This window comes from Vulpes vulpes, chromosome 6 (genome assembly GCF_048418805.1).
Source record: "Vulpes vulpes isolate BD-2025 chromosome 6, VulVul3, whole genome shotgun sequence".
NCBI lineage: Eukaryota > Metazoa > Chordata > Mammalia > Carnivora > Canidae > Vulpes > Vulpes vulpes.
This window is the reverse complement of record NC_132785.1, coordinates 132,620,979-132,644,649: the sequence shown is the minus strand read 5'-3', so window position 1 is coordinate 132,644,649 and position 23,671 is coordinate 132,620,979. Positions and strand designations below refer to the sequence as shown.

The window sequence follows — 23,671 nt, the reverse complement described above, 5'->3', positions numbered from 1 at the left end:
GGCTACTATTATTAAGTTAACAGTGGGGACTTCAATGTCCCCCTAACATCAGTGAGAATCATCTAAGCAGAAGCTCAACAAGGAAACGAGGGGTTTGATAGACATACGGGATCAGATGTTCATAACAAATGGAGCATTTTGTATAAAGCAGAATACACGTTCTCAATTGTACATGGAAATACTGCAGAATTGATCATATACAGGTCATAAGTCTTGTGTCAAGTGGTACAGAATGCTTGAATTCACTCCATGCATATTTTTAGACCGATATGCTATGAAAACAGAAGTCAAACTCAATAGAACAAGGAAGGGCCCTAAGCGACAATTATAAACCACATCATACCAGTGAGAATGGTGAAAATCAACAAGACAGGAAACAACAAATGTTGGAGAGGATGTTGAGAAAGGAGAACCTTCTTACACTGTTGGTGGGAATGTGAACAGGTGTGGCCACTCTGAAAAACCGAGTTGAGTTTCCTCAAAGAGTTAAAAATAGATCTGCCATAAGACCCAACAATTGCATTGCTGGGGACTTCCCCAAGGATACAGATGCAGTGAAACACCGGGCCATGTGCACCCCGATGTTTATAGCAGCAATTTCTACAATAGCCAAACTGTGGAAGGGGCCTCAGTGTCCATCAACTGATGAATGGATAAAGAAGATGTGGTCTATGTATACAATGGAATATTCCTCAGCCATCAGCGAGGAGGAATACTCACCTTTTGCTTCAACATAAATGGAACTGGAGGGTATTATGCTGAATGAAGTAGGTCAATATCAGAGGACAAACATTATATGGATTCATTCATTCGGGTAATATAAGAAAATGTGTAAAGGATTATAGAGGAAATCAGGGAAAATAAGTGGGAAAGATTAGAGAGGGTGACAAAACACGAGAGACTCCTAACTCTAGGATATGAAAAAGAAGTAGTGGGAGGGGAAGTAGGAGGGGGTATGGGGTGACTTGTTGATGGGCGTTGAGGGGGATACTTGACGGGATGAGCCCTGGGTGCTATGCTATATGTTTGAAATGAACCTTCAATAAAACATGTATAACAAATAAGTAATTGTAGATAAAATAATATCTTATTGAAGAAGATATGGTTCAATGAAGAAATTAAAGAAGAACTTAAGCAAAAATTTAATCAATGAAAATTAAATCTCAACATGGTAAGGCTTTGGGACATGTCAAAAGCAATCCGCAGAGGGAACTGAGCAGTACAGGTCTTCCTCAAAAACAGGAAAAATCTAAGACAAGCAAGATAAACTAGCACTTAAAGATAGCTGGAGAAAGAGATCAAAGAAAGCCTAAAGCTAACAGGAGAAGTAATGAAGATTAGAGTAGAACTCAAGTATATAAGAATTACAAAGAGAAGATAAACAGACCTCAGAGATAATATTATGAAAATGCTAGTAAGTAAAAGAAAACACTAGACATATTTGACATTTTAAAAGTGAAAGTACCCAAACTAATAAAATCATGAATGAATGAGAAGAGATTACAATGAACACCCAAGAATTACAAGCAAGTGTTAGAAGAAATTATGAACACTTATAAGCTAACATACTGGGTGATCTGGAGAAATGGATGCAATCCTAGGAACATAAAGACAACCAAAACAGAAACAGCAACGAAGGGACAAGCTGCACAAAACAATTACCTAAATATAAAAATCAATCATAATTAAGAGTCCCCAAAAGCATGATTACATGGACAGATGGTTCCCCAGGGAAATTCCACAAGAGCAATCAAAATCTATTCCTTTAAAACTATTCCAAGTACTAGTCATTGAAGGAAAAGTTTCAGACTTGTTCTCTGATGTCAGCATTACCTTGACCCCAAAACCAAACATCCCAGTAAGAAGGAGAATTACAGGGCTGAGCCCCAGTGGCTCAGCGGTTTAGTGCTGCCTACAGCTCAGCGCGTGATTCTGGGGACCCGGCATCGAGTCCCACGTCGGGCTCCCTGCATGGAGCCTGCTTCTCCCTCTGCCTGTGTCTCTGCCTCTCTCTCCTGTCCGTGTATTCTCATGAATAAATAAATAAAATCTTTAAAATAAAAAGAAGGAGAATTACAGAAAAATACTATTGATGTATCTGGATGCAAACTTCTCACCAAGATACTAACCATCAGATTCTAACAGTATATTAATAGGATTATTCACAACACTGAACAAATGAGTTTAATTCCTGGGCTGCAAGGGCAGTTCAATATGTGACAACCAATCATTATGATAATCCCATAATAAAAGAAAGGATAAGAGCCATTTTATCCTCTCAACTGGTACCCAAAAATAATTTGACAACAGACATTATGCTTTCTTCATAAAAACCTTTTCCCAGAGCAGCCCTGGTGGCTCAGTGGTGTGACGCTACCTGGCCCAAGGCATGGTCCTGGAGACCTGGGATCGAGTCTGCATCTGGATCTCTGCATAGGACCTGCTTCTCCCCCTCACCCCTCTCATGAATAAATAAATAACATTTATTTAAAAAATACCTGTTCCTGTGTTGGAATAGGGGGATACACCCAAATTCAAAAAAGCCATCTACAGAAGATACAAAAAGAATGTGATCTTCAACATGGAAAAACTGAGAGCTTCTCTCAAGATCAGGAATATGACTGGAATGTGCACTGTCACCACTGTTATTCAACATAGTGCCAGAAGTCCGAGCCTGAACAATTAGAAAGGAAGTTAAAGTCATCCAAATCAGCAATGAAAAATCAAACTTTCACTCTTCAGAGATGACAAGATATTTTAAGGACAAACCGCAAAGACTATCGAAAAATTGCTAGACCTGATACAGGAATTCAGCAAAACCTGAGCATACAAAATCAATACAAGGAAGTCAGTTGCATTCCTATATCCTACAAATGAAACAGAAGAAAGAGAAAACAGGGACAACGAATCCCATTTATAATTGCATCAAAATATCAGATAATGAGGAATAATCCTAACCAAAGACAAAAAGGATGTGTAGTCTAAAATTTCTAAAATACGTATGAAAGACATTAAAAAGACACAAATATACAAAAAACATTCTATTCTCATGGATTCAAAGAATAAATAATGTCTATGCTACCAATAGCAATCTACACATTCAACACAAACCCTATCATAACACCACCAACATTTTTCTAGGAAATGGAGCAAAGAATCCTAAAATTTGTAAGCAAACAAAGGATTCTGACTTGGCAAAAGAATGTGAAAAAACAGCAGAAGGCATCACAATAGCAGATTTCAAAGTTGTGGTCATCAAGATAGTATAATAGTGGTAGTAAAACACGCACATGATCAATAGAATAGAACAGAGAACCCAAAAATGGACACACAGCTCTGTGGTCAACTTATCCTTGTCAAAGTACAAAACTCTATTGACTGAAAAAAGGACAATCTCTTCAAAAAGTGGTATTGGTAATATTGGACAGCTCAAGTAGAAGAATGAGCCTGACCACATTCTTACACTCCACATAAACATAAACTCAGAGTAGATGAAAGAACTAAATGTGAGGCAGGAAACCATGAAAATCAAGGAGATTTTGTGACTTTGCCCACAGCAGGTTCTTGGGACTTGAATCTCCAAGAAAAGGAAAACAAAAGCAAAATTGAACTCTATGGACTACACCAAGGGAGGAGCTGCCATACAGCTATGGAAATACTGAACATAATTAAAAGGCAACCTAATGAATGGGAAAAGTTAGGGATGCCTGTGGATCTTGAGTGTCTGTCTTTGGCTCAGGGAATGAGCCCAGGGCCCTGGGATTGAGACCAGCATCAGGCTCCCTGTGGGGAATCCACTTCTCCCTCTGCCTATGTCTCTGCATCTCTGTCTCTCATGAATAAATAAATAAAATCTTCCAAAAAACGAATGGGAGAACATATTTACAAGTCTATCTTTAAATTAAGGGTTTCCAAATTCGACAAACAAATTATCAAAATAAGCCACAAAGTGAAATCTACAATCAGAAATGAGCAGAAGACATGAAGACACACCCTTTCCTGGTATGAGTTGCTGACTCTCACCTTATATTAGGTAGGTCCTCCACATGCAAAATGAAATCTATTGTCTCCTCCAGGTCAGCCTTCTATCAACTGCATGATTAGACCAGACAATGAATCCGAAAAACTAGAGGAAAATATTTCTGCCCCCGACTGGAGGATCTAAAAGAAAACCTGGCAAGAAAACTACATAAAAGAAATGAAAAGTTAACTGGAAAGAAAGTAATTTGTTTGCCTATGACAATGTCTTAATAGAGTCAATGAGTAAAAACCTCACATCAAAATGGGAAGAGGAGATCGCTGGGTGGCTCAGGGGGATGGTGCCTGCCTTAGGCCTATGGTGTGATCCTGGAGATCCGGGATTGAGTCCCAGGTCGGGCTCCCTGCATGGAGCCTGCTACTCCTCTGCCTATATCTCTGCCTCTCTTTTTCTGTGTCTCTCATGAGTAAATAAATAAAATCTTTTTAAAAAGTGGAAGAAATAATGAATGAGCTGAGGAAACAATCAGGATATAAAAAAGCAATAAAAGAGATATGTTTCTACAAACTAATAACAAATTACCTATACAAAATTAACAAAATAATCCGCTATGCACTAGCACCAAAAATAAATATTTAGGATTAAAATTTACTAAAGAGATAAAATATTCTATGGAAAATGACCTACATTGATGACAGCCTTTTGAAACTGCACCCTGAAATGCAAAAATAACTCTGCTTACACATTAGAACTTCATATAGTCATAGTGCCATCTACACAAATTGCTAGAGAATTGTGGTGCAACACTTGTGTTGACTTTTAAAGACTCGAATGTAAGCCTGGAGCTGGTTATATAGTCAGAGTACATGCAAATAGGGCATCCTTTCCACTGATTATACCAGCCCAGCCCAGACCCTGCAGCTGGGAAAGGAGTCCCAGGCCCAGGATCCCCAGGCGACCCCATTCAGTGATCAAGACAGAAGACAGACACCTCACCATGGAGTCTGTGTTCGGCTGGGTTTTCCTTGTCGCTATTTTAAAAGGTAATTCATGGAGAACCAGAGACCCTGAGTCTGTGAGTGGACATGAGTGAGAGAAACAGGGGATGTGGGACCATTTCCTGACCAGGATGTCTTGTGTCTGCAGGTGTCCAGGGTGAGGTGCAGCTGGTGGAGTCTGGGGGAGACCTGGTGAAGCCTGGGGGGTCCCTGAGACTCTCCTGTGTGGGCTCTGGATTCACCTTCAGTAGCAACGACATGGACTGGGTCCGCCAGGCTCCAGGGAAGGGGCTGCAGTGGCTCACACGGATTAGCAATGATGGAAGGGACACAGGCTATGCAGACGCTGTGAAGGGCCGATTCACCATCTCCAGGGACAACGCCAAGAACACGCTATATCTGCAGATGAACAGCCTGAGAGCTGAGGATACGGCCGTGTATTACTGTGCAAGGGACACAGTGCAGCGACCTCAGTGTGAGCCCAGACACAAACCTCCCTGTAGAAGGGGATCGGGACCACCAGGGGGTGCACACTACTCAACACTTCTGTCTTGAAGGCCCAGGAACAGGTGCAGATGGAGATTGTGGGCAGGTTTCCCATCAGGGTTTGGGCTTCCTCTCCAAGGAGTATTTTCCCCCAGGGAGTCTGGGCATAGGATTCTGTCCTTACGTATTCAGTCTCTAACTTACAATATTTTTTGTCATAGAAAAAAATATGCCGACGTCCAAAAATGACAGTGTCTCACTCTTTGCTTAATCTTAAGCTGTTTCTGGTTTGGAGACTTTTTTGGTTTTAGTCAACAACTATTCTTACATGTGTAAGGACAGAACTGCTTAAGTGTTCTTCCTACTGTCCCGAAATACCAGTTAATTATCCATATCTCCATGTAGTGTAACTTCTCCTTTACAAGGGGAGTCGCAGCTGTATACATGGTCCATGAAATAACCACTCAGCTCAGTGTGCAAAGATTTTATTTTCTTTTATTTTGTATATTTGTTTTATGAGTTTTAGTAGCCAACATATAGCATAACACCCAGTGCTCATCCTGTCAAGTGCCCACCTCAGTGCCTGTCACCCAGTGACCCCCACCCCCCGCCCACTTCCCTTACATTACCCCATGTTCGTTTCCCAGAGGTAGGAGTCTCATGTTCTGTCTCCAAACCTGACCTTTACCACTCATTTCTCCCGTTTCTACTTTATTCCCTTCTCTATTTTTTATATTCCCTGAATTAATGAGGCCGTATAATGCTTACCCTCCTATGATTGACTTATTTCACTCAGCATAATACCTTCCAGTTCTATCCACATTGAAGTAAAGGGTGGGTATTTGTCGGTTCCAATGTGCAAGGATTTTAGAAACAACATAAAGTACATGCTGGTCATGACACTACATAGGGCTCAAAAATCAAAAGGAGACAAGAAGGATTGCAGGTTTGACCTCAGTCTTCAACCGCACTGACAGAATCAATATTAACATCAACTGGGAAAGCAAGGGACACCAAGAAGTACGATGTGAGGATGTGTAGTCTGAAGAGCCCCCCCCCACACACACACACACACAGACAGGAGAGTGCAAACCTTTTTCACCATCATCCAGTCTGTTGAGAGCAGGGCAGACCTCTCAGCAAGTCATAAGTGCTTGGATTTGGGAAGGACACTGGCTCAAGGTTTGTTTTGTGGGTCAGTGGTGGAGATGAGGTCCTGCTCCAGGAGGGGCTTGTGTGGAGTCAGTGTCCCACCTGCTTCAATGGAGGAAATTCAAAGTCTCCTGCTGGATATCCCATGGGTGAGGCAGGAGGAGAAGATGGAGTACTGGTGATCACAGGAGTTAGCAGGGGACACTCAAAGATACAGCGAGATGACAGATTCCACTAAACTATTATGAAAAATGAGAGAACAAAAGTGGAAGAGGACCTTCCAATAGCAGGGAATAACTCATGGATCCTTCAGGTGTGGATATCAGCTCATTATATGTGACCTCTAACATCTCCATGTTGGAACCTAGTGCCCTTGTGATGGGAGAAGGAGTTGGCCCTTAGGGGAGCACTTAGGTCAGGAGATGCAGCCTCATCATGGGATCAGGGCCCTTATACACCAGGACTGGAAAAGCTCCCTGCCCTCTGCCCCATGTGAGGTGACAGAAATGGACGCGTAGGATGTGAGCGCTCTTCAGACACCACATCTGCCTGCACCTGAACCTCAGACCTACCAGACTCCAGAGTTTTGAGAATGAGTGTTTGTTGTTTAATCCACCCAGTCTCATGCGGTGACATCATGCAGACACAGTAAACCAGGCACTCACCTCTTATTTGTTCCTTACAACCTGGTCCCAGTAGAAGTGCCAGGTTAGGAAAAAACAGAGTAGGAAACCCACACCTAGACTCACTGTCATCAGCCATTGTCCATGTCCCTGTGCTTAGTACTTGTGCATCACGTTGATGCCACACATTCTTCCTACGACCCTGGGGAACTGGAGAACCATTAGTATCCTAGGATTCTTCCCTCTTTACCACCGGAGCACCTTTAAGCAAGCACATCCTCATGGAAGCAGACATCTAAAGTTCAGATTATCCTCTTTGCTGCTCATAATACTATAGAGAGTATTCTAGATCAGCCTCACTCCTGTCATCATCACCACAGCTATATCTCCCGATGACAATGTCCACATCTCCTACATCCAAAAGGTCGTCAATTTTCTATAGGTTTTTGCAGTTTCTCTGCAGTTTTTGTCCTCTCAGGCCTCTGAGTGATATCATGGGTGATCAGAATCATTCGATAACTGTCATGTTCCAGGAAGGAGACAAGCTCGCAGACCCTGATCCAGCATCTTAAGTCCTCCCTCCCAATGCTGCTATAGCAAAGACCGTGTGGAGAATTCCCTCTGCTTTATATGCTGAAGATCAAATGGGAATTCTGGAATTTTATGTCAAAATCACCTAAATTTATTTCCTTCCTAACTCTTATCTCAGTCCTGTGGATTCATTTGCGTTTGAGTATATGTTGTACAATTATTATATTATTTTTCAGTAAGTAATGGTGACATATGTGGTCCATGCACATAATCTCACTAATGAGTGACATAGAGAGGAAAGCACCTCTCAACATGTGACACGGGCTTTGTGCAGGATATTGGGCATCCTCCACAAGGACAAGAATTGTGGGAATATTATTATCACAACTCTGTCTTGATGCCATTGAGGTAGATGCACTTTGGATGGAGTGGGAAGCTGGCACTCTCCCTGGTGTACAGGATCCCCTCGGGGACAGAAACTGATAGGTCTGGAGACAGAATAGTAGTCCTGTCTCATTTGGCAGGGTCAAAAGGACTAACCTGAGAAACCCAAAATTGAGGTGGATCAGAGCAGCAAATTGGAATTGAGTTCCTTAATCTTGGCATTTTCTCTAAGTCTCTGTCTTTCTCTGTTTGTACAAAAGCCAGTTATAGTTCCTGCTCCAGAATAACAGCTCTATGATAAAGAGTTCACATAGGATGCTGGGTCTGGGTTCAGAGAGTCTCTGTGGTGTGTGCTGCATGCCCTGTGCTCTCCTCTTTTGGCTGCTATTTCCTTCAAGCCAGGTGTCTACACAGGCTCTCCTTGTCTGCCGTGGGCAGTGTGTGGTCCCTGGCCAAGATATGGTGAGTTTTAATGGGGTGAGCTCTGCTCTCCTTTCTAAATGAGCCCTGATACCACCTCCACTAGAACTGAGGCTCTGCTGAATTCTCTGGTTAGGAGATATGGGTGGGCAAGGGTGCAGCCATTCTGGGAAACCATATGGTGTGACATCAAATAAGTAATAGTAGACCAACCCTATGATCCAGCAAATGCACTACTGGGCATTTTCTCTAAGAATACAAAAGTAGTAGGATGCCTGGGTGGCTCAGCAGTTGAGCGTATGCCTTCAGCTCAGGTCATGTTACCAATCTGGGGATTGACTCTCATATCAGGCTCCTGGGAGGAGCCTGCTTCTCACTCTTTTTCACTGTCTCTTTGTGTCTACCATGAATAAATAAAAAAATCATTAAAATAAAAAGTATTCTGGGACATCTGGGTGGCTAAGTGGTTGAGCGTCTGCCTTTGGCTCATGGCATAATCCCAGAGTCCGGGGATCGATTCCCACATCGGGCTTCCTACATTTAGTCTGCTTCTCCCTCTGCCTTTGTCTCTTCCTCTGTGTGTGTGTGAGTCTTTCTCATGTATAAATAAATAAAATCCTCAAAAAATAAAAGAAAAAAGAATACAAAAATACAAATTCAAATGGATACACGCAAGTGGATTTTTACAGCAGCATTATGTACATTAGCCAAACTATTGACTCTGACAACAAAGTAAGGCAAGGATCCCATAGGAAGGGACTAAATGGGACTATCTCAGATGCACATAAATGTGCATCTCAGATGCACTATCTCAGATGCACATAAATGCAAAATCCTGGCATCCTGAATGCAACAGCACCTGGAGAGGATCACACAGGAGGAGCCATAGGAAATCAGCCCTAGGGTGCAAGGATCCTTCAATAAGCCCAGATTATAAATGGGATCCCCTGCATTAGCAGAGTGAAGGATTAGATGTACATGATACTTTCCTATGATGCCTAAAACAATTTGGCAAAAGCCATCACACTTTATCCTCAGAACATCTTAAAAATCGAGGCAGAAGAAATTGAGTCGACAGAATAGTGGCAATTTCCAAAACACGCACAACAATACCGTATTCAACAGTGAAAAACTGAAGTCTTCCTGTCAAGTCAGGAGCCACACAAGGATACTCATTCCCACCATGATTATTCAACATGGTATCATGAAAGACAATCAACTGTGACACCCTATATGTCAGCTGGTCCCCTGGGTTATTGTGAACAAATGCCACTTTAAAACCCCCAGAGGTCAGACATGGTGAGCCACATATATCCCACATATATCCTCTTGTTGGCAGGAAATAAATCTTCCGAATGTTTCCTTCTCTGTACCAGGAGGAAACAACCATCCTCAGCACCAGAATGGGAAACATAGGGATCAGAATGCTGTACAAACAAGTCTTGTCCATTTCTCAATAATTCACTGATCCAAAAAAACTTCATGGCTTTCACTTTCCACAAATATAAGGTCTTGTTGTCTTCGAGGCACTTGGGCCATCTACTTGGGTCTTTGTCTTGGTGTCATATTCTAGGTAGCTCATGCACAGGCAAAATGAAATACTTTACTTCCAAGATCTGTCTAAAGTCTACAGAGTTGTCTGACCAGACAAAGAACTCAGGAAAATAAAAGAAGGATATTTTCACCACAAAAATGGGAAGAACTACCCAGGGAATAAAGGCAATGAAAAATTAAAAGATTCATAAATGAGTAGGTAAAGAAAAAAATTATCCATATGACAAGATCTGCTACAAGGGCAACCGTTTGAACCTCCACAAACAAATGTTTAGAATTAATTAACTATTTCAAGAATGTTCAGGGGATAAAATAAAAATAACAAATAAAGCTATATTTTAACGCAATAGCACAAATCACTTAAAAGGAAATTAACAAAATAATTGCATTGACATTGTCATTAAATATAAACTACATGGGATCAAATATCGGGAGGTGGTTAAAATAATACATACTAAAAATTCTCAAGAATAATGAGAGATATTTAAAGAGAGAGATGCCAGGGAAATTCTGTTCACAGAGTAGAACACTTCATATTCTCACAAGATATAAAACATGGTTGAATGCGGGTATAATGCAATCCTTCTTTATAACTTGTAAAGAATCAAATCTAAGTCTGGAGGTGACTATTTAGTCATAGGACATGCAAATAAGGCCCTCCCTCCACAGATTAAACCAGTCCCAGGATGCTCAGGTGACCCCATACAGGGATCAGGACAGAACACAGACAACTCACCATGGAGTCTCTGCTCAGCTGGGTTTTCCTAGTCGCTATTTTAAAAGGTAATTCATGGAAGACAAGAGACATTGAGTTTCTGAGTGAGAAATGGGATGTGGGACAGTTTCCTGACCAAGATGTGTGTGTCTTCAGGTGTCCATGGTGAGGTGCAGCTGGTGGAGTCTGAGGGAGACCTGGTGAAGCTTGGGAGGTCCCTGAGACTCTCCTGTGTGGCCTCTGGATTCATCTTCAGTAGCTACAGAATGAGCTGCGTCCGCCAGGCTCCTGGGAATGGGGTGCAAGGGTTGCATAGATTTATGCTAGTGGAAATAGCACAAGCTATGCAGACGCTGCGAAGGGTTGCTTCTCCATCTCCAGAGACAATGCCAAGAACACACTCTTTCTGCAGATGAACAGCCTGAGAGCCGAGGACATGGCCGTGTATTACTGTGTAAGGGACACAGTGAGGGGACCTCAGTGTGAGCCCAGACACAAACCTCCCTGTAGAAGGGGATCAGGACTGCCAGGGAGTGCACACTCCTCACTACTTCTGTCTGGAAGGCCCAGGAGCAGATGCAGGTGGAGGTTCTGGGAAGGTTTCTTGTCAGGATCTGGGATTCCTATCCATAGAGTATTTTCCTGCAGGGAGCATCTCTGGACCAGGAATTTCTATTTAACTATACAGTGTCTGATTCAGAAATTTAGTTAATGTAGGAAGCAGCTAGTTTACATGCGCAAAGAGCTGCTTACACTTATTTATGATTCTCCCTAAAAATGAATAATATACAAATATCTCCATGTTCCCCAACTACTAGAGGAATCAACAATCAAAGTACGAAATATACATCCTGAAAATTAGGAAGAATCACAGAGAAGCTGCAAACATATTATATGGTAATAGAGGTAGACTAGGAAATCACTCAGACTTTCAAGTTGAATTAGTCCTCTCCCTTTGGTCATCAGCTGATTCTTAAAGACCCCTGTATACTGTGTCCAATCAGAGACCAGAAGATTCTACTGGATCCAGGAAGAACCTCAGGAAGAGAACCTGGATTGGGGGAGCCTTTGCTCTGCAGGAAATATCTCATTGATACCTTAGGTGCTGATATCAGCTCACAGTGAGTGACCAACCTTCCCAATCTAGAACTAACACCCATGTGATGGGAGTAGAGGTAGGGCCTTAGGGGAGAACTTATGTCAGGAGTTTCAGCCCCATGATGGTATCAGGGCCCTTATACAACCAGTCCTAACCCCATGCAAGGTGACTGGGAAGGGACGCCTTAGGATGCGGGCTCTCTCCAGACACCAAATCGGTTGGCATCTGGACCTCAGACTTCCCAGACTCTAGAACTGTGGGAATGGGTGTCTGTTGTTTATTGCCCCTGTCCCTATGATGTTCCAGGAGGGGGCACAGGCTAAGACATTAGTGACACATGAATCCAAACAACGATGCTCTGAAATTCTTGCTGCATTTGTTGTGATAAGTCCCTGATAACTTCTGTCCATGAGGTGATAACTTCCATCCATGAGGTGTGATAAGTCCCTGATAACTTCCGTCCATGGGGTGAAGGGTGGATTTCGCACTTGTTCCCTCCTACAGAGAGGATGAACCTGTGGACAATCCTAGGACTCTGTGAACAAGACCCAGTGGACACATGGGGGGAGAACCTTCACATATGGGAGATTGTGGAACTTTACTGTAAGGAGGATGATTTATCAACATTTGCAGAGGAGGGGGACGTGCTGACCCTGTGGGACTTGAGTCTGAGCATCACCATCCAGATGCTGCTATCCTGGTGGCTGTGAGGTTCAGGACAGCAGTTCCCTTGCTGCTTTCAGGATTCCTTCCTTGTCTGCATATTTTGTGACTTTGATTTTGAAATGCCTTGGAGATGATCACATTTGTTGAATTTCATGGGAGTACGTGTGCTTCTTGGATGTTAAGGTCTGTGTCCTTCCTGATTAGGGAGTTTTCTGGCTATATTTTGATCGAATAACCTGGAACATTTTCTCTCTCTTCATTTACTGAGACTCCAATGATAAAAATATTACTGTTTTCATAAGCCACTGAATTCCCTAAGTCTACTTTTAGATTCATTAGGTTTTATCCCTTCTTCTTCTCAGTCATTGTTATCCACCATGTTATCTTCTATATCCCCAGTGTTTTCTTTCATCTATCCTTTTTTTCCTGCATATGGGACAGCATGTAGGTAATAGCATTTTTAGTTTTGGGCAGAAAAGGTTTTTTTTTATGTTTGTTTGTTTTATGTTTGTTTGTTTTTTCTTTTATCTCTACAGTAAGTGATTATTCAGTGTCTTCCATGTCTGTTCAATCCCAATTGTATCTTTATAAACATGGTTCTAAATTCCAGCCTTCTAAATTGCCCTTGATGACCTTTGACCAGGTATATCCCCAAGTTAGTGGATTTCTATGTTTTTAGATTTTCCTATTTTCTGGTCAGGCATTGAGACAGTAATAAAAATGAAAACTTAGGCCTTCCTCTGCATTGATTCTACTCAGGCTCTCAATGATTTGGAGGGTACTCCTCACGTTTGGGGAGAGAAATCTATGTCATAGTACACATATCCAAAGGTAATCGCCCATGGAAACACACTCATTTATAAGGAATTCCAAGGCTTCTGTGAAATCATGTAGGCTCCAGCAGTGTCTGTGGGGGTACGATCCTCTCTGTGGTTTGGGTGGATGATGTCCTTAGAGGAGCAGCTCTCTGAGAGGGCCCAGAAAGGAGTCTTTGTTCTGCAACATCCTCCACATCTTATTGTTTCAAAGGACATGTGAGTTTAAGTCCAATTTGCCAATATATAGTATAATTCTCAGGTTTCATCATTTGATGAGTTCTCCTCAAAGACAATAGTCCACTTACTGCATGTGATTCGTAAAGCACAGGCATATATTGGCAAATTGAATTAGATAGAGAAAAAAGGTAAATAATTCCATCACTACTACATATATTAGAGAGGCAACAATAGAGAGGGTTTTTTTAGTATATTATTATTGGAATTTGTTTTGCCAACATAAAGTATAACATCCAGTGTTCATCGCATCAAGTGCCCCCCCCTCAGTGCCCATCACCTAGTCAGCCCATCTCCCTGCCCAACTCCCCTTCCACTCCTCCTCGTTCATTTCCCAGATTTAGGAGTCTCAGGTTCTATCACCCTCTCTGATACTTTCCACTCATTTTCTCTCATTTCCCCTACAATTCCTATCCCTATTTTTTCTATTCCCCATATGAGCGAAACCATATATTGTTCATCCTTCTCTGATTTACCTACTTCACTCAGCATAATACTCTCCTGCCATTGGGCTCCCTGCAAATCAGTGCACCTTGTCTGCCCCCAGGAGCATCTACGCCAGTGTGGACTGGGAGACTGCAGTTAGGTTCTAACTGGGATTCAAGAAAGTGAAAACACATAGGTTATCACTTAGTGTAGAAATTAAGCAAGTTCAGGTGAAAATGAAAAATGCTCTGAGATGAAGTCTAAACTGAATCCTCTAACAGCTAGGGTAAATGAGTCAGAAGGGAAATGAATTGACATTGAAGACAAGTTGATAGAAAGAAAGGAAGCTGAGGAAAAGAGAGAAACACAAATAATGGACCATAAGGAGAAACTCAAGAATCAGAAATGCCATACAAACAAAATTAGAATAATTGGTGTGCATGAGAGAAAATAGAGGACAGAACGTGTATTTGAACAAATCATAGAAGACACTCATTTTCAATATGAAGACACATCCAGAGTGAATTTGAGGGAGTAAAGAGCCATTTATCATGTCAGTGGACAAGAAGAGGAGCAAGACTTAAATCAGATGAACTAAAACTGAAAACAAAGACTATAATAAGAGATGAAGAAGAATAGCCAGGGGAATTTTAAAAAGAAAACCATATCTGGGGGTATCACTATGCCAGATTTCAGGTTGTACTACAAAGCTGTGGTCATCAAGACAGTGTGGTACTGGCACAAAAACAGACACATAGATCAATGGAACAGAATAGAGACCCCAGAAGTGGACCCTGAACTTTATGGTCAACTAATATTCAATAAAGGAGGAAAGACTATCCATTGGAAGAAAGACAGTCTCTTCAATAAATGGTGCTGGGAAATTTGGACATCCACATGCAGAAAAATGAAACTAGACCACTCTCTTTCACCATACACAAAGATAAGCTCAAAATGGATGAGAGTTCTAAATGTGAGACAAGATTCCATCAAAATCCTAGAGGAGAACACAGGCAACACCCTTCTTGAACTCGGCCACAGTAACTTCTTGCAAGATACATCCACGAAGACAAAAGAAACAAAAGCAAAAATGAACTATTGGGACTTCATCAAGATAAGAAGCTTTTGCACAGCAAAGGATACGGTCAACAAAACTAAAAGACAACCTACAGAATGGGAGAAGATATTTGCAAATGACATATCAGATCAAGGGCTAGTTTCCAAAATCTATAAAGAACTTCTTAAACTCAACACCAAAGAGACAAACAATCCAATCATGAAATGGACAAAAGACATGAACAGAAATCTCACAGAGGAAGACATGGACATGGCCAACATGCACATGAGAAAGTGCTCTGCATCCCTTACCATCAGGGAATTACAAATCAAAACCACAATGAGATACCACCTCACACCAGTGATAATTGGGAAAATTAACAAGGCACAAACAAGAAATGTTGGAGAGGATGCAGAGAAAAGGGAACCCGCTTATACTGTTGGTGGGAATGTGAACTGGTGCAGCCACTCTGGAATACTGTGGAGGTTCCTCAAAGAGTTAAAAAGACTTGCCCTATGACCCAGCAATTGCACTGCTGGCGATTTACCCCAAAGATTCAGATGCAATGAAACACCTGGACACCTGCACCCTGATGTTTCTAGCAGCAATGTCCACAATAGCCAAACTGTGGAAGGAGCCTCGGTGTCCATTGAAAGATGAATGGATAAAGAAGATGTTGTTTATGTATACAATGGAATATTCCTCAGCCATTAGAAACGACAAATACCCACCATTTGCTTCAATGTGGATGGAATTGGAAGGTATGATGCTGAGTGCAGTAAGTCAATTGGAGAAGGACAAACAGTGTATGTTCTCATTCATTTGAGGAATATAAATAATAGTGAAAGGGAATATAAAGGAAGGGAGAAGAAATGTGTGGGAAATATCAGGAAGGGAGACAGAACATAAAGACTCCTAGCTCTGGGAAATGAACTAGGGGTGGTGGAAGGGGAGGTGGTCGGGGGGTGGGGGTGACTGGGTGATGGGCACTGAGGTGGGCACTTGATGGGATGAGCACTGGGTGTTATTCTGTATGTTGGTAAATTGAATATCAATAAAAATTAATTTATTTTAAAAAAGTCATCTATTTTAAATATTTGTGTCCCTAAATTTGGAGAAGTATATAAACCATTCAACAATAAACTTAAAGAGACCAACTGATAATAATACAATAGTGTGGGAAGTTTCACGTCCCACTGATAGCAAGGAAAGGTCACAAAAGCAGAATCTCAACAAGGAAACAAGTGCTTAAACAACACACTGGAATAGATGGACTTCAAAGATATATACACAGTGTTGAATCCTAAGGCAGGAGAAAACACATTCTTCTCCAGGGCACATGTAAAATTCTCCAGAATGATCATATAAAAGGTCATACATCAAGATTCAACTGGTACAGAAAGAGCGAATTTATTCCATGCATATTTTCAGACCACAGTGCAATGAAACTAGAAGTTAACCACCATAAAAATACAAAAGGTACATAAATAATGGAGGTAAAGAAACATCGTATTGAAGAGGGAATGGGTCAACCAGGAAGTTAGAGAATTAAAACAATACACGGATTCAATGAAAATGAAAACATGACACTTTCAAAACTTTGGGACACAGCAAAAGTAATCCACAGAAGGGAGGATAGAGCAAAACAGTCCTTCCTCAAGGGACAATTAAAGTCTCATAAATAAAAGTAATGCTTGGACCAAAAGGATTTTGAGAAAGAACAGCAAAGGATTTCTAAATCCAGGTGAAAGAGGAGTAATCAAGAATAGAGAAGAAATCAAGGTTACAAAAAAAAAGGCAGTAGATCAAATCACAAAGGGGATGATTCTTTTAAAGAATAAATAAGATTGTAAGCACCCAGACAGACACACACACACACAAAAAAACAAATAGAAAGGACTGATAATAATAAAATCATGAATAAATAAGGGAAGATCACAACCAACAGCCAAGAAATACAAACAAGTATAAGACAGTATTCTGAGCAATTATATGCCAACGAATTAAGCAATCTAGAAGAAATGGATGCATTCCTAGAAACATAAAAAATATCAAAACTTAATGGAGAGGAAAGGAAGAACAGCACATACCCATATCCAGAAAATAAGAAAACAATCATAATTAAAAGTCTCTCAACAAACAAAAGTCCAGATGGCTGGTGGGGGATTTCAATAAACATAGAAAGAAAAATTAATACCAGTGCCTTTAAAATGTTTCAAAACATAGGAGTGGAAGGAAATTTTCCAAAACCATTCTCTGATGTCAACATTACCTTGACCCCAAAATCAGGCAATTACTGCACCAACAAGGAGAATTACAGAACAATATCCCTGACCAATGTGGATTCAGAAATTCTCACCAAGTTTCTAGCCAATATAATCCAATTATATACTGAAAGGATTTTTCCCTATGACCAAATGAGATTTCTTCCTGACCTGCAAGGGTGCTTCAACGCCTAAAAATCAATCAGCATGGCAAACCCCATTAATAAAAGAAAGGAAAAGAATCATTTGATCTCCTCCACTGATGCACAAATAGTATTTGACAAGAGATCATTCTTTCTTGATGAAAAGCTTCTGCTGTGTAAGGAGAGAGGGAATTTACTCAAGATCACAAAAGCATCGTCGAAAACCCCAGAGTGAGAGAGCTTTTTCCATGAGGTCGGGAACACAACAGGGATGTTCACTTGTCACTGTTCAACACAGTACTAGAAGTCCTCATCTCAGAAATCACACAATGAAAAGAAGAAAGGTGCATCCGAATCAGGCAAGAAAAATTCAAAATTTCATTCTTAACAGATGACATGATACTTTAGGTAGAAATCCCAAAACACTCCACCAAAAACTTGCTAGAACAGATACAGGAATTCAGTAAGTCAAATCATACAAATTGATAAAGGGAAGTCAGTAGCATTTCTATACACTAAAAATGAAAAAAAAGGAAAAATCAAGGAATGAGTCCCATTTATAATTACACAAAAACACAAAAGACAAGAAGGAATAAAGCTAACCAAGAAGGAAAAGCATCTTAGTCTGAGAACTGAGAAAGAAATTGAGGAAAACATAAAGTAATGGAAAAAATATATTATCCTTATAGACTGGAAAAAATATTAATAAATTCAGCATGCTACCCAAAGAAATTTACATATTCAGTGCAAACCCTATCAAAATACTTCCAGCATTTTTCTTAGAGCCAAAATAAACAAACCAATAATGTCTGAAGAACTGTGTGTAGGTTCCTCAAAGAGTTAAAAATAGACCTGTCCTATGACCCAGCAACTGCACTGTTGGGGATTTACCCAAATAAACAGATGCAATGAAATGCCAGGACACCTGCACCCCAATGTTTCTTTTTTTTTTCCCAATGTTTCTAGTAGCAATGTCCACAATAGCCAAACTGTGGAAGGAACTTCGGTGTCCATCGAAAGATGATGGATAAAGAAGATGTGGTTTATGTATACAATGGAATATTACTCAGCAATTAGAAACGACAAATACCCACCATTTGCTTCAACGTGGATGGAACTGGAGGGCATTATGCCGAGTGAAATGAGTCAATTGGAGAAGGACAAACATTATATGTTCTCATTCATTTGAGAAATATAAATAATAGTGAAGGGAATAGAAGGGAAGGGAGAAGAAATGGGTAGGAAATATCAGGAAGGGAGACAGAACATAAAGACTCCTAACTCTGGGAAACGAACTAGGGGTGGTGGAAGGGGAGGAGGGTGGGGGGTGGGGGTGACTGGGTGACAGGCACTGAGGGGGGCACTTGACGGGATGAGCACTGGGTGTTATTCTGTATGTTGGCAAATGGAACACCAATAAAAAAAATAAATTTATTATTAAAAAAATGTATGACACCATTAAAGACCCTGAAGATGAAAACCGATGTTGAGGAGAAAAAAATAAAGAAACAGAAGACATCACGATGCCTGATGTCAAGCTGAATTAGAAACTGTGATCCTCAAGGCAGTGTTATACTGACACAGAAACAGACTCATGGATCAAAGGAACAGAATAGATAATCCAGAAATGAACTACCACCTCCATGGTCAACTAGTCTTATACAAAGCAGGAAAGAATACTCAATGGAAAAAAGATGATCTCTTCATAAAATAGTGCTGGAAAAATAGGACAGTCACATGTAGAATAATGAAACTCGGCCATTTTCTTCCACCACACATAAGATAAAGTAGATGACACACTTAATATGAGGCATGACGCCTCCAAAATACTAGAGTAGATCCAAGGGAGCAATTTGTTTGACTTCAGCCTCAGCAAAATCTTGTTTGATGTGTCTCCAAAGGCAAGGGAAACAAAAGGAAAAATGAAATATTAGGATTTCATCAAGATAAAAAGCTTCATCACAGCAAAGGAAATAGCCAAAGAAACCAAAAGTCTATCTAGGGAAAGAAGATGATATTTGCATTGGACGTATCAGATGAAGGGTTAGTATCCAAGACCTAAAATAACTTATTAAACTCAACACCAATGAAACAAAAGATCCAGACAGAAGTGAGCAGAAAACATAAACTGGTATTTTGCCTTATAAGTAGGGATCTCTTGCTTCTCCCTGCTTTAAAGATTTTCTCTTTATCTTTGGAATTTGCAAGTTTCACTATTACATGTCAAGATGTTGAAAGGTTTTTACTGAATTTTTTTTTGGGGGGGGACTCTCTACCTTCTGGACCTGAATGTCACTTCCCCTCCCTAAATTAAGGAAGTTCTTAGGTATGATTTTTTCAATTATGCTTTCTGGCCCTTTGGCCCTCTCGGTGCTCACTGGGACCCCAATTATACATAGATTTTTCCTGCTGAGCGTGTCATTTATTTCCTTTAACCTTTCCTCGTGGTCTTTTTTTATTCTTTTCTCCTCAGCTTCCCTCCTTGCCATCAACTGTCTTCTATGTCACTCACTCTTTCTTCTACCTCATTAACCCTCATTGTTAGGAACTCCAGTTTGGATTGCATGTCATTTAATGGGCTTTTAATTTCGTCCTGATTAGATCTAAATTCTGCAGTCATGAAGTCTCTGAATCTTTTATGCTTGTTTTTCCAGAGCCACCAGTAGCTTTATAATTGTGCTTCTGAATTGGCTTTTGACACCGAATTGTAATCCCAATTCTGTAACCCTTTGGCAGCAAGTACTGTCTCTGATAATTTCTTCATGGTGAGTACTTACTTCTAGTCACTTTGCTCTGTGGAGAGTGGCTGTATGCATGGGCTAACTCAAGATTATCAATAATGACCCAAGTAAATTTCATCCTAGATTATTCTGACATGGTCAGAGACCAGAAAATGAAAACAAAGATCAGAACCAAATAAAATAAAAGGACCACCAAAGTGAAAAAAAAATTTAATTTTTTAATTTTAAATATTTTATTTATTTATTCATGAGAGATACAGAGGGAGAGAGAGAGACAGAGAGGCAGAGACACAGGCAGAGGGAGAAGCAGGCTCCATGCAAGGAGCAGGATGTGGAACTCGATCCCAGGTCTCTAGGATCACGCCCTGGGTGGAAGGTGGTGCCAAACTGCTGGGCTACCCGGGCTGCCCATGAAAAACAAATTTTAAAACAAAGTAGTAAAAAGTAAAAGTCCAAGAATCCCAAAGAAGAAAAAAAAATAAAATAGAAAAAAGGAAAGACAAAAGGCAAAGTAAAGAGGAAAAAAAGGGTAGAAAAAAGGGGTGTGGATTTGAGAGATAGTGGTGGTAGCGAAGTTGTAGTAGAGGGAGAATGTAGTCTACCTGAGGGGTCCTAGTGGGTGATCCAAATCCTCCAGTACAAGAGTCGCAGAGTGAGTCTCCCTGGATCAGATTTGATGAAAAGACTGTGTACTGAGGGCTCCATTCCTGAAAAAAAAAGTGTACTCATAGGATCTGGACATGGATCCCCCATACACAGGTTAACTACCTCAACCCCACCTACTCATCCCCATTCTGCAGGGCTCTGTGACCCCCAAATGACACAGAGCATTGATGAAGATTGAAATATCTTCAAATCCACCTCCTCACAGTTGAGAAGGCAAACACTGGGTTTAGGGCAATGGCTTATTTTACCAGTCTAGGCATCCTGTGCTCCTCACCCCTGCTGTTGAACATCCCTTCCTGTGAGTGCCCATGTATGGGGCTCCCTCTGGGTAGGAGATTTCTGCCCCATCCTGAGGCGGCTTTCTCCACAGGGGATCTGTGCCAGGTCACCCTGTAAGAGTCTGGATCTGGGCTGAGGATACCCAGGCAGCTGCTGACTCACATGTTCCTTCTCTGCGTTCTGACTGATCATGTCAATGTGGGTATCACATGGGTCCATCAGCCCCATGTGCAAACCAACATATGGTGGGAAGATGCTAAATATTAGAACCCATTTTTGAAGTGCACCAAGATGTATAGAAAGTCAAACACCTAAAGGTAAATGTTCATGTTTCACACCAGAAGCACATCTATTCAATGTGATGAACAACCAGACTGAAGAGATACAGCACAGTCTCTGTCATGAAATCTAAAAATCGAGTTTGAGCATGAGAAGAGAATCATATGACTCCACTCATGTGGAATTTAACAAACAAAACAGATGAACATAGAGGAAGGGAAGGAAAACAGATGAAATCACAGAGGGAGACAAAACATAAGGGACACTTAACGCTAGAAAACAAAGTGAAGTTTGCTGGTGAGGCGGGGGGATGGGTAACTGGGTGATGGCATTAAGGAGGACACCTGATGGGATAAGCAGTGGGTATATATACAACTGAGGAATCACTAAATTCTACCTCTGAATATAAAAATATAAAAAAAAACACATAATACTTTACATGGTAATCAAATGTGTTTATGTATTGATGAAAGGGAAAAGATGATGAGAATAATGGATGGATGATAGATTGATATAGATAGATACATGATTGATAGATGATAGATAGATAGATGATAGATTGATATAGATAGATATATAGATAGATACATGATTGATAGATAGATGATAGATAGATAGATAGATGATAGATAGATAGATAGATAGATAGATGATAGATAGATAGATAGATAGATAATAGATAGATAGATGGTAGTTATGATGCAGCAATCTTTCCATCAACAACAACATGCATAGGTCTAGAGGGTATTAAGCTAAGTGAATTAAGTCATTCAGAAAAACACAATACACCATATTATTTCACTGTTATGTGGATTTTAAAAAACAAAATAAAACTGATCAAAGGGGGAAAAATGAGAGAGAGAAGCAAAGCAAAACACTGACAACAAAGGGAACAACATGAGGGCTACCAAAGGGCTGGAGTTTGGGGAATAACAAATTAGATGGGAATGAAGGAGAACATTACTCTGAGCAGCACAAGTGGTGTATGGAGGTATCGAATCACTACATGTGTACCTGTAACTAATATCACACACTCTGTTAACTAACTGACATGAAAATAAAAACTATTTTCTTATATTTCTACATATTCTATTTTTATTTAAATTCAAGAAGCAAATACCCCTTCCAAAGTTTCATAAGGAGCATTCAATGATTCATAAGATGCATAAACACCCAGTGTTCATCAGATCATGTGCTCTCCTTAATGCCCATCACCCAGTCACGCCATCCCCCCATTCACCTCCCTTCCAGAGATCCTCACTTTGTGGTTTGTGTCCTCTGATTGACTTATTCACTCAACATAATACCCTCCAGTTCCATCCACGTTTAAGCAAATGGTGGGTATTCATCGTTTCTAATGGCTGAGGAATATTCCACTGTATATATAGAAAACATCTTCTTTATTCATTCATCTGTAGATGGACACCAAAGCTTCTTCCACAGTTTGGCTATTGTGGACATTGCTGCTATAAACATTGGGGTGCAGGTGTCCTGCACCTGTTATCCATGACGCTATTTTATTTTTTATTTTTTTTAAATTTCTTTTTATTGGATTTCTTTTTTTTAAAAATTTTATTTATTTATGATAGTCACAGAGAGAGAGAGAGAGGCAGAGACACAGGCAGAGGGAGAAGCAGGCTCCATGCACTGGGAGCCCAATGTGGGATTCGATCCCGGGTCTCCAGGATCGCGCCCTGGGCCAAAGGCAGGCGCCAAACCGCTGCGCCACCCAGGGATCCCTTTTTATTGTATTTCAATTTGTCAACATAGAGCATAACACCCAGTGCTCATCCCATCAAGTTCCCACCTCAGTGCCCGTCACCCAGTCACTTTGACGCTATTTTAAAAGTTAATTCATGAGAACAAGACACATTGAGTATGTGAGTGGAGATGAGTGAGAGAAACAGGGGATGTGCGACCATATCCTGCCCAGGATGTCTTGTGTCTGCAGGTGTCCAAGGTGAGGAGCAACTGGTGAAGTCTGTGGGAGACTGGTGAAACCTGTCGGGTCCCTGAGACTCTCCTGTGAGTCCTCTCATTCACCTTTCATAGGACAGCATGCATTGACTCCACCAGTCTCCCAGTGGTGGCTACAGTGGGTCATATCCATTAGCAGTAATGGAAGTAGCATGTACTATGCAGACGCTGTAAAGGGTG

At 40.8% G+C, this 23,671-nt stretch overlaps 2 gene segments (V, D, J or C); both read left to right on the top strand.

Moving 5' to 3' along the window:
- The window catches only part of LOC140599256 (immunoglobulin heavy variable 3-74-like), a 571,793-nt gene that overhangs the window by 51,020 nt on the left and 497,102 nt on the right, over positions 1-23,671 (top strand).
- Positions 4,977-12,651, top strand: LOC140599456 (immunoglobulin heavy variable 3-74-like). The segment is given in 3 exon segments: positions 4,977-5,022; positions 5,126-5,452; positions 12,416-12,651. Coding segments are annotated over 3 exon segments (609 nt in total).